This window comes from Telmatherina bonti (assembly GCF_933228915.1).
Source record: "Telmatherina bonti genome assembly, chromosome: 15".
Classification (NCBI taxonomy): domain Eukaryota; kingdom Metazoa; phylum Chordata; class Actinopteri; order Atheriniformes; family Telmatherinidae; genus Telmatherina; species Telmatherina bonti.
In genome coordinates this window covers 3,608,637-3,621,322 of record NC_136613.1, presented here as the reverse complement: position 1 = coordinate 3,621,322, position 12,686 = coordinate 3,608,637, and the positions used below count along the sequence as shown (strand labels likewise).

At 51.8% G+C, this 12,686-nt stretch overlaps 1 protein-coding gene across 1 annotated transcript in view; it reads left to right on the top strand.

Moving 5' to 3' along the window:
• Positions 1-12,686, top strand: part of fer1l6 (fer-1 like family member 6) — a gene marked incomplete at its 3' end in the record, with an annotated part of 88,414 nt that overhangs the window by 18,946 nt on the left and 56,782 nt on the right. The window contains exons 14-18 of the mRNA XM_079254286.1: positions 5,635-5,743; positions 5,896-6,118; positions 7,469-7,589; positions 8,677-8,777; positions 9,265-9,367. Of these exons, the coding sequence (XP_079110412.1) occupies positions 5,635-5,743; positions 5,896-6,118; positions 7,469-7,589; positions 8,677-8,777; positions 9,265-9,367 (657 nt within the window). The remainder of the gene's footprint in view (positions 1-5,634; positions 5,744-5,895; positions 6,119-7,468; positions 7,590-8,676; positions 8,778-9,264; positions 9,368-12,686) is intronic.

The window sequence follows — 12,686 nt, the reverse complement described above, 5'->3', positions numbered from 1 at the left end:
GTCCCAGACTGGGATCTGAATCCAGACTGGAATCTGGACCCAGACTGGGATCTGAATCCAGACTGGAATCTGGTCCCAGACTGGGATCTGAATCCAGACTGGGATCTGGACCCAGACTGGGATCTGAATCCAGACTGGGATCGGAGTCCAGACTGGGATCTGGACCCAGACTGGGATCTGGTCCCAGACTGGGATCTGGTCCCAGACTGGGATCTGAATCCAGACTGGGATCTGAATCCAGACTGGGATCGGAACCCAGACTGGGATCTGGTCCCAAACTGGGATCTGAATCCAGACTGGAATCTGGACCTAGACTGGGATCTGGTCCCAGACTGGGATCTGAATCCAGACTGGGATCTGGTCCCAGACTGGGATCTGAATCCAGACTGGGATCTGGTCCCAGACTGGGATCTGAATCCAGACTGGGATCTGAATCCAGACTGGGATCGGAACCCAGACTGGGATCTGGTCCCAAACTGGGATCTGAATCCAGACTGGAATCTGGACCTAGACTGGGATCTGGTCCCAGGCTGGGATCTGGTCCCAGACTGGGATCAGAACCCAGTCTGGGATCTGGTCCCAGGCTGGGATCTGGTCCCAGACTAGGATCTGAATCCAGACTGGGATCAGAACCCAGACTGGGATCTGGTCCCAAACTGGGATCTGAATCCAGACTGGGATCTGGACCCAGACTGGGATCTGGACCCAGACTGGGATCTGGACCCACACTGGGATCTGAATCCACACTGGGATCTGGTCCCAGGCTGGGATCTGGTCCCAGACTGGGATCTGGTCCCAGACTGGGATCTGGACCCAGACTGGGATCTGAATCCAGACTGGGATCTGAATCCACACTGGGATCTGGTCCCAGACTGGGATCTGGTCCCAGACCGGGATCAGAATCCAGACTGGAATCTGGACCCAGACTGGGATCTGAATCCAGACTGGGATCTGGTCCCAGACTGGGATCTGAATCCAGACTGGGATCTGGTCCCAGACTGGGATCTGAATCCAGACTGGAATCTGGACCCAGACTGGGATCTGAATCCAGACTGGGATCTGGTCCCAGACTGGGATCTGAATCCAGACTGGGATCTGGTCCCAGACTGGGATCTGAATCCAGACTGGGATCTGAATCCAGACTGGAATCTGGTCCCAGACTGGGATCTGAATCCAGACTGGAATCTGGACCCAGACTGGGATCTGAATCCAGACTGGAATCTGGTCCCAGACTGGGATCGGAATCCAGACTGGGATCGGAACCCAGACTGGAATCTGGTCCCAGACTGGGATCTGGTCCCAAACTGGGATCTGAATCCAGACTGGAATCTGGACCTAGACTGGAATCTGGACCTAGACTGGGATCTGAATCCAGACTGGGATCTGGTCCCAGACTGGGATCTGAATCCAGACTGGAATCTGGACCCAGACTGGGATCTGAATCCAGACTGGAATCTGGACCTAGACTGGGATCTGAATCCAGACTGGGATCTGGACCCAGACTGGGATCTGAATCCAGACTGGGATCGGAGTCCAGACTGGGATCTGGACCCAGACTGGAATCTGGACCCAGACTGGGATCGGAATCCAGACTGGGATCTGGACCCAGACTGGGATCGGAATCCAGACTGGGATCTGGACCCAGACTGGAATCTGGACCTAGACTGGGATCTGAATCCAGACTGGGATCTGGACCCAGACTGGGATCGGAATCCAGACTGGGATCTGGACCCAGACTGGGATCGGAATCCAGACTGGGATCTGAATCCAGACTGGAATCTAGACCTAGACTGGGATCTGAATCCAGACTGGAATCTGGACCCAGACTGGGATCTGAATCCAGACTGGAATCTGGACCCAGACTGGGATCTGGTCCCAGACTGGGATCTGAATCCAGACTGGAATCTGGACCCAGACTGGGATCTGAATCCAGACTGGGATCTGGTCCCAGACTGGGATCTGAATCCAGACTGGAATCTGGACCTAGACTGGGATCTGAATCCAGACTGGAATCTGGACCCAGACTGGGATCTGGTCCCAGACTGGGATCTGAATCCAGACTGGAATCTGGACCCAGACTGGGATCTGAATCCAGACTGGGATCTGGTCCCAGACTGGGATCTGAATCCAGACTGGGATCTGGTCCCAGACTGGGATCTGAATCCAGACTGGAATCTGGACCTAGACTGGGATCTGAATCCAGACTGGAATCTGGTCCCAGACTGGGATCTGAATCCAGACTGGAATCTGGACCCAGACTGGGATCTGGTCCCAGACTGGGATCTGAATCCAGACTGGAATCTGGTCCCAGACTGGGATCTGAATCCAGACTGGAATCTGGACCCAGACTGGGATCTGAATCCAGACTGGGATCTGGTCCCAGACTGGGATCTGAATCCAGACTGGAATCTGGACCTAGACTGGGATCTGGACCCAGACTGGGATCTGGTCCCAGACTGGGATCGGAATCCAGACTGGGATCGGAATCCAGACTGGGATCGGAACCCAGACTGGAATCTGGACCCAGACTGGGATCTGAATCCAGACTGGAATCTGGACCTAGACTGGAATCTGGACCTAGACTGGGATCTGAATCCAGACTGGGATCTGGACCCAGACTGGGATCTGGACCCACACTGGGATCTGAATCCACACTGGGATCTGGTCCCAGGCTGGGATCTGGTCCCAGACTGGGATCTGGTCCCAGACTGGGATCTGGACCCAGACTGGGATCTGAATCCAGACTGGGATCTGAATCCACACTGGGATCTGGTCCCAGACTGGGATCTGGTCCCAGACTGGGATCAGAATCCAGACTGGAATCTGGACCCAGACTGGGATCTGAATCCAGACTGGTATCTGGTCCCAGACTGGGATCTGAATCCAGACTGGGATCTGGTCCCAGACTGGGATCTGAATCCAGACTGGAATCTGGACCCAGACTGGGATCTGAATCCAGACTGGGATCTGGTCCCAGACTGGGATCTGAATCCAGACTGGGATCTGGTCCCAGACTGGGATCTGAATCCAGACTGGGATCTGAATCCAGACTGGAATCTGGTCCCAGACTGGGATCTGAATCCAGACTGGAATCTGGACCCAGACTGGGATCGGAATCCAGACTGGAATCTGGACCCAGACTGGGATCTGGTCCCAGACTGGGATCTGAATCCAGACTGGAATCTGGACCCAGACTGGGATCTGAATCCAGACTGGAATCTGGTCCCAGACTGGGATCGGAACCCAGACTGGAATCTGGTCCCAGACTGGGATCGGAATCCAGACTGGGATCGGAACCCAGACTGGAATCTGGTCCCAGACTGGGATCTGGTCCCAAACTGGGATCTGAATCCAGACTGGAATCTGGACCTAGACTGGAATCTGGACCTAGACTGGGATCTGAATCCAGACTGGGATCTGGTCCCAGACTGGGATCTGGTCCCAGACTGGGATCTGAATCCAGACTGGAATCTGGACCCAGACTGGGATCTGAATCCAGACTGGAATCTGGACCTAGACTGGGATCTGAATCCAGACTGGAATCTGGACCCAGACTGGGATCTGAATCCAGACTGGGATCGGAGTCCAGACTGGGATCTGGACCCAGACTGGAATCTGGACCCAGACTGGGATCGGAATCCAGACTGGGATCTGGACCCAGACTGGGATCGGAATCCAGACTGGGATCTGGACCCAGACTGGAATCTGGACCTAGACTGGGATATGAATCCAGACTGGGATCTGGACCCAGACTGGGATCGGAATCCAGACTGGGATCTGGACCCAGACTGGGATCGGAATCCAGACTGGGATCTGAATCCAGACTGGAATCTAGACCTAGACTGGGATCTGAATCCAGACTGGAATCTGGACCCAGACTGGGATCTGAATCCAGACTGGAATCTGGACCCAGACTGGGATCTGGTCCCAGACTGGGATCTGAATCCAGACTGGAATCTGGACCCAGACTGGGATCTGGTCCCAGACTGGGATCTGAATCCAGACTGGAATCTGGACCTAGACTGGGATCTGAATCCAGACTGGAATCTGGACCCAGACTGGGATCTGGTCCCAGACTGGGATCTGAATCCAGACTGGAATCTGGACCCAGACTGGGATCTGAATCCAGACTGGGATCTGGTCCCAGACTGGGATCTGAATCCAGACTGGGATCTGGTCCCAGACTGGGATCTGAATCCAGACTGGAATCTGGACCTAGACTGGGATCTGAATCCAGACTGGAATCTGGTCCCAGACTGGGATCTGAATCCAGACTGGAATCTGGACCCAGACTGGAATCTGGTCCCAGACTGGGATCTGAATCCAGACTGGAATCTGGACCCAGACTGGAATCTGGTCCCAGACTGGGATCTGGTCCCAGACTGGGATCTGAATCCAGACTGGAATCTGGTCCCAGACTGGGATCTGAATCCAGACTGGAATCTGGACCCAGACTGGGATCTGAATCCAGACTGGGATCTGGACCCAGACTGGGATCTGAATCCAGACTGGGATCTGAATCCACACTGGGATCTGGTCCCAGACTGGGATCTGGTCCCAGACTGGGATCAGAATCCAGACTGGAATCTGGACCCAGACTGGGATCTGAATCCAGACTGGTATCTGGTCCCAGACTGGGATCTGAATCCAGACTGGGATCTGGTCCCAGACTGGGATCTGAATCCAGACTGGAATCTGGACCCAGACTGGAATCTGGACCCAGACTGGGATCTGAATCCAGACTGGAATCTGGACCCAGACTGGGATCTGGTTCCATCAGAAAGGAGCCTGTTAGGTGAAGGCTCTTCCTCCCATCGTCCTCTTAGAGACTCTGGAACCAGAAGTAGACCTGCAGTCTGAGAAGCAGTTCTCTGTATGGAACATATGGAACTATGAGATCTCTGGTGTACGATGGAGCTTGGTCATAGAGAGTTTATATGTGAGGAGAGGAAGTTTAAACTCCATCCTGGATTATCAGGAAGCCGATGCAGAGACGCTAAAACTGGAGAACTATGATCTCTGGTCCTCATCAGAACCCTGGCTGCAGCGTTTAGGATCAGATGGAGACGTTTCAGGTCGTATCTAAGACAGAACATTAATCAGGAACTGCAGTAATCCAGTCTGGAAGTAACAAAGACATGGACTAGTTTTACTGCATCTCTCTGAGACAGGATGTTCTTCATGTCTGCAGTATTACACAGCTGAAGAAGCTTCTAGAAACCTGTTTTAGATGTGATCTGAAGGACAAATCCTGGTCCAGAAGAACTCCAAGGTTCCTCCCTGTGGTACTGGAAGCCAGATTAATGCAGATTAATTACACAGCCGGACATTGTTGTCCTGAGTTTTTCATGCCCGAAGACAGAAACCTCAGTCTGTCTGAGTTTAACTGGAGAAAATTCAGAGTCATCCAGGTCTTGTTGTCTGTAAGACATCATTATAATCTAACAACCTGATTGGTTCCATCAGGCTTCATGGAGGTAAATCTGAGTATCGTCTGCATAGAAATGACCGTTTCTACCATGCTGTCTGATGATATTACCGAAGGGAAGCATGGATGATGTGAGTCGTATCGGTGCTATCTGGGATGCTGGTGAAGCTAACAGTGAGGGAATGAGATGGTGTTTGTGTGTCCAGCTGACTGCAGACGACAACCAGAGCTTCCTTTTGTTCGGAGCGTTGTTTGAAGCCACTCTGATCGACAGGAAGATCGGAGACAAGCCCATCAGCTTCGAGTTCTCCCTCGGTGAGTCCATCTGCCGTTCCTACCTTCCCAACACAAGCACCTCACATACTACGTCATCAAACATAACGTTAAACGCCACTTTAGTCAAACATGAAATCACATAAAACAAAAGCTAAATTCAGCCCTCCTCCTGATTTGATCCATTGTTTCAGGTAACTATGGTAACATCTTGGAGTCTGCGGTCCAGCCCAGCATCTCTACTCCTGCCATCACTCGCAGGAGAAGAGCGCTGGAGGTCCCGGAAAGCGTTGATGTGTTCAGCACCTCCCCCAGCAGCCCAAGCTCCGCCCTCCTACCAAGAGAGGCGGCGGATTCCAGCGGCAGCTCCAAGTCCACCACGCCTCCAGAGAAGCCGCTCATCGTTGAAGGAAACAGGTTGAGTCGCTTTGTTGAAGCTCTGTTGCCTTACGAACATCATCCGGACCGATGATGATGATGAAGATAGCTCATCTGCACTCGATCTGTTGGCAGACACGCGACAAAGTGTCTGAGCTTAAATGACTTGATCTGCCTCATTTCTTCACATTTCCAGGAAGTCAGTGAAAATATGAAGGTATTTTATAAATATGAATAAAAATACAGTGAATGAGGTGAAAACTGAGTCGATCCAGTTATAGGAGCCTAAAAGTGGATATTTTTTCTTTCCAACACTGTCTGAACCTTTTAGAGAAACTTTGTGATTTCTTTACGTCCTGTTTTCTGTCTGGTTCTTCCTGCTTTTCACACATGAAGCTGAAGAAATGGGAACAAATGATGCTTATTTTACTAACAAAAAGCTGGAAGATCCAGTTTAATAGCTTCTTTGCCAAGTTGGCTGTTTTGTCTCGACACACTGGTTTCATCCTTTGAGTTAGGAGCATTTTTTCTGCCTGAGTGTTCATACTTCAGAGTTTAGAGGGCTGATGCAATTATTCTCATATAAACCTTTACATTCTTACAGCCTAAACAAAATAGTATTAGCTGTAGTGCTAGCATCATCCAGATTTTGTAGCAGCCATGTTAACCTAAATATGTTCATATTGAAATAAAATTACCTGCAATATTAGCCCAATAAAGATAAAGTTTTAGAAGAATTATGACAAAGCTCACCTGTCTCTGTAATCTTGCATTACTTTAAACCAGATAACTTTTGCTGATTTGTTAGCTTAAACGTGGAAATGTTAGCTACTAAATTAGCAGTATTGGCTCCTGGATTAGCTTTACTGTTGTTGTTTAGCTGAAACTTTTGCATAAAACAGCTGCTTTGCTAAATTGTCTGTTAAGCATTGACACTTAAAACATAAAAAGACTTTTAGACAGCTGAAGAACCATTAAGCAAGACCTTTTTAAAAGATTACAATGAAGTCCGGCTGCTGAGGAGAAAGACCTAAAAACATGAATCAATCGAGATATTCCATGTATAAAAACAAGAGACAGCTTTACTGCATTATTCTGTTATTGTTCAGTGTGCAGCTGTAAAATATTACAACAAAGTGGTATTTGAAGCAGAGCATAAAGAAAGGAGTGGATCAAAACATTTATGATTGTATGTAAAAAAAAAAATGCTAGAAGATCCATTTATGAGAGCTGCATGGAAATCTGTGGCGACTAAACTGAGAAAATGTTGTATTTTTATTACAAATGAAGTTGAAAGTAAATGACTTTATTTTAGTAGAACCGAACAGAAATCTTATTAATAAACTCAACATGTGTATGAAGTGTGCAACTGTGTGTGATTATCTTCAGGCACTACATGTATTTGCCTCTGGAGAAGCAGAAACCGTGCGTCAGCGTGTTGAGTCACTGGGAGGACAGAACCTACCGGCTGTACACCTCCAACATGCTGGGGAACATGGCCACGCTGTTTGTATGTTCACACACGCAGCATCATTCTGAAATGTTCCTACGGCAGGAAAAATTCATCTCTTTTCTGTCAGTCGGTGAAATTTATTAATCAAATGAACACATATGAAGTCCACAGTCCAACAAATAGAATAGAATTTTTTTACTGATTTATTTTGTTTTTCATTTGTTTGGCTTTGATGTTTTTATTTGTGTTCTTGTTTTTTTCTCATGATTGCCCTTGCTTGCTCTGTGTGTGTGTGTGTGTGTGTGTGTGTGTGTGTGTGCTAGAATAGAATAGAAACACTAAGTTGAAATTAGTCTTCTGAAAATTAGGACAAAAACAATCAAATACTTAATTTTCCCTACTGCCTATTCCAGTTTGGGAGTTATGGGAACGCTGCGACCGTTCCCAGCAGTTACTGGGACACCTGGACAGGTGACCAGACCATGAGAATACCAGCATAAAGAAACCGACAACCCCTCACAGTCACTCCATGGATAGTTTACAGCAGTTAGCCTAACGTCATGTCTCTGGACTGTGTGAGGAAGCCGGAGAACCCAAAGAGAACCCACACTCACTCTGGAAGAACATGAAAACTCCACACAGAGCCGAGGCTTGAACCAGCGGCCTTCTAGCTGCGATGCGAGGCAGTGGTGCTGACCAACTTATTTCTGGAAAACAAAGATTTTAATTTGAGATGTTTCTGAAACGAAAAGCAAGTGTTTACCAGAACCAGATATCTGGAACAGACAGAAAACTCTTGACATGGTTTCATAACTTAATGAAAATCAATAACCCCCTGAAAACAGTTGCTAGTCACCACTGGAACTCCTGAAGGCAGGTTTGGATCAAAACACCTGTTTTTGAAACCTTCATATAGATTCATGTATCATCTGCATAGAGACAGAGCAGGCATTGTACACATGACAGATGCAGCACAAGAGAAACTGGGAGAATAAAACTGGGGCCAGAACTGGTCCTTGTGGAACTCCATTTATGACGAGGACGGTTAAAGAGGACAATCCAAAGTGTTTCCACATGGTACCTAATCTGACCTGAATGACCTGTCTGAACACTTTACATGGATGAATCTGTTGGTGTCCTGCAGGAGGACGGGGTGTCCAGTGCAGCCGAGCTTCACAGGAAGTCAGACCTGGCGGCCGAGCGCACACTCAGAGGCGTCCTCAGAGACTTCTGTTTGGATGCCAGGTATATATGAACTTTTATCTACTCCTCTGTAAGAATATATATATTTTATCTGTTTGAAACACTGTCGTCATGTTGCAGAGGACCTCCTGTTCAAAAGCACACGGACATTTAGATTGAATACTGACTTTGGCCATGTACAGACATAGTTTGGGGCATTTTGAAAATGAAATTTTAAGAAAACACTTTTGTTTCATCCAGATGCACCATCTCTGTGGGCAGGATGACCAGCGGTTTTAGATTTGTGTAACTAGTTATGCAGCGTCATGTGACTGCTAGAAACTTAAAATTGAAATAGGCTTCTGTAAATTCATCGTCCACTTTAACAGTCTGCGTGTTCATTTCTAACACTAAAGGCAGGTTGTACTGCTGTGAGAAAAACCTCTTTATTCTTTGTCTGACATTGTTTTTACGAACAGTCGCGTCTCGTTACTGAAACAGAGACTGACTCGATTTGTATGTGCTGGATGTTTGCTGCGATGTTCTGCAGGACTTTCATCGCAGCTGCAGAAGCTAAACTGAAGGCTGAGCTGAAGTCCGGCTACCTGACGCAGCTGGATAAGAAACGGCTGACCATGTGCAAACAGGAGCTGGTGAGACGTCAACGCAAACACTAAAGACACAGAGAATCTCTAAAACACTGATACAAACCATGGCAGGATTAGATGAAGGTCCGGTTCGGCCAGTCTGGTTCCGGAACGACGTTTCTGTTTCATTCTGTCATAAGAAACTGTTTTCTAATAAACCTGAATATCTGTGATGGTACCGACCCCCGTACCGTCACAGAACCCCGATCTGACCCGTACCGTCACAGAACCCCGATCTGACCCCGTACCGTTACAGAACCCCGATCCGACCCGTACCGTCACAGAACCCCGATCCGACCCGTACCGTTACAGAACCCCGATCCGACCCGTACCGTCACAGAACGCCGATCTGACCCCGTACCGTTACAGAACCCCGATCTGACCCCGTACCGTTACAGAACCCCGATCCGACCCGTACCGTCACAGAACCCCGATCCGACCCGTACCGTTACAGAACCCCGATCCGACCCGTACCGTCACAGAACGCCGATCTGACCCGTACCGTTACAGAACCCCGATCCGACCCAAACCGTCACAGAACCCCGATCTGACCCGTACCGTCACAGAACCCCGATCTGACCCCGTACCGTCACATAACCCCGATCTGACCCCGTACCGTCACAGAACCCCGATCTGACCCGTACCGTCACAGAACCCCGATCTGACCCCGTACCGTTACAGAACCCCGATCCGACCCGTACCGTCACAGAACCCCGATCCGACCCGTACCGTTACAGAACCCCGATCCGACCCGTACCGTCACAGAACGCCGATCTGACCCGTACCGTTACAGAACCCCGATCCGACCCGTACCGTTACAGAACCCCGATCCGACCCAAACCGTCACAGAACCCCGATCTGACCCGTACCGTCACAGAACCCCGATCTGACCCCGTACCGTTACAGAACCCCGATCCGACCCGTACCGTCACAGAACCCCGATCCGACCCGTACCGTTACAGAACCCCGATCCGACCCGTACCGTCACAGAACCCCGATCCGACCCGTACCGTTACAGAACCCCGATCCGACCCGTACCGTTACAGAACCCCGATCCGACCCGTACCGTCACAGAACCCCGATCTGACCCCGTACCGTTACAGAACCCCGATCCGACCCGTACCGTCACAGAACCCCGATCTGACCCCGTACCGTTACAGAACCCCGATCCGACCCGTACCGTTACAGAACCCCGATCCGACCCGTACCGTCACAGAACCCCGATCTGACCCGTACCGTCACAGAACCCCGATCTGACCCCGTACCGTCACAGAACCCCGATCCGACCCGTACCGTCACAGAACCCCGATCTGACCCCGTACCGTTAAAGAACCCCGATCTGACCCCGTACCGTCACAGAACCCCGATCCGACCCGTACCGTCACAGAACCCCGATCCGACCCGTACCGTCACAGAACCCCGATCTGACCCCGTACCGTCACAGAACCCCGATCCGACCCGTACCGTCACAGAACCCCGATCTGACCCCGTACCGTCACAGAACCCCGATCCGACCCGTACCGTCACAGAACCCCGATCTGACCCCGTACCGTCACAGAACCCCGATCCGACCCGTACCGTTACAGAACCCCGATCCGACCCCGTACCGTCACAGAACCCCGATCTGACCCCGTACCGTCACAGAACCCCGATCTGACCCCGTACCGTCACAGAACCCCGATCCGACCCCGTACCGTCACAGAACCCCGATCCGACCCCGTACCGTCACAGAACCCCGATCTGACCCGTACCGTTACAGAACCCCGATCTGACCCCGTACCGTCACAGAACCCCGATCTGACCCGTACCGTCACAGAACCCCGAACCGACCCGTACCGTTACAGAACCCCGATCCGACCCGAACCGTCACAGAACCCCGATCCGACCCGTACCGTTACAGAACCCCGATCCGACCCGTACCGTTACAGAACCCCGATCCGACCCGTACCGTCACAGAACCCTGATCCGACCCCGTACCGTCACAGAACCCCGATCCGACCCCGTACCGTCACAGAACCCCGATCCGACCCGTACCGTCACAGAACCCCGATCCGACCCGTACCGTTACAGAACCCCGATCTGACCCCGTACCGTCACAGAACCCCGACCCGTACCGTCACAGAACCCCGATCTGACCCCGTACCGTTACAGAACCCCGATCCGACCCCGTACCGTCACAGAACCCCGATCTGACCCCGTACCGTTACAGAACCCCGATCCGACCCGTACCGTCACAGAACCCCGATCCGACCCGTACCGTTACAGAACCCCGATCCGACCCGTACCGTTACAGAACCCCGATCCGACCCGTACCGTCACAGAACCCCGATCTGACCCCGTACCGTCACAGAACCCTGATCTGACCCCGTACCGTCACAGAACCCCGATCTGACCCCGTACCGTCACAGAACCCCGATCTGACCCCGTACCGTCACAGAACCCCGATCTGACCCCGTACCGTTACAGAACCCCGATCTGACCCCGTACCGTCACAGAACCCTGATCTGACCCCGTACCGTCACAGAACTCCGAGAACCCCGATCCGACCCGTACCGCCACAGAACCCCGATCCGACCCGTACCGTCACAGAACCCCGATCCGACCCCGTACCGTTACAGAACCCCGATCCGACCCGTACCGTCACAGAACCCCGATCCGACCCGTACCGTCACAGAACCCCGATCCGACCCCGTACCGTTACAGAACCCCGATCCGACCCGTACCGTCACAGAACCCCGATCCGACCCCGTACCGTCACAGAACCCCGATCCGACCCGTACCGTCACAGAACCCCGATCCGACCCGTACCGTCACAGAACCCCGATCCGACCCGTACCGTCACAGAACCCCGATCTGACCCCGTACCGTCACAGAACCCCGATCTGACCCCGTACCGTTACAGAACCCCGATCCGACCCCGTACCGTCACAGAACCCCGATCCGACCCGTACCGTTACAGAACCCCGATCCGACCCGTACCGTTACAGAACCCCGATCCGACCCGTACCGTTACAGAACCCCGATCCGACCCGTACCGTCACAGAACCCCGATCCGACCCGTACCGTCACAGAACCCCGATCCGACCCCGTACCGTCACAGAACCCCGATCCGACCCGTACCGTCACAGAACCCCGATCCGACCCCGTACCGTCACAGAACCCCGATCCGACCCGTACCGTCACAGAAACCCGATCCGACCCGTACCGTCACAGAACCCCGATCCGACCCCGTACCGTTACAGAACCCCGATCCAACCCCGTACCGTTACAGAACCCCGATCCGACCCGTACCATCACAGAACCCCGATCCGACCCGTACCGTCAC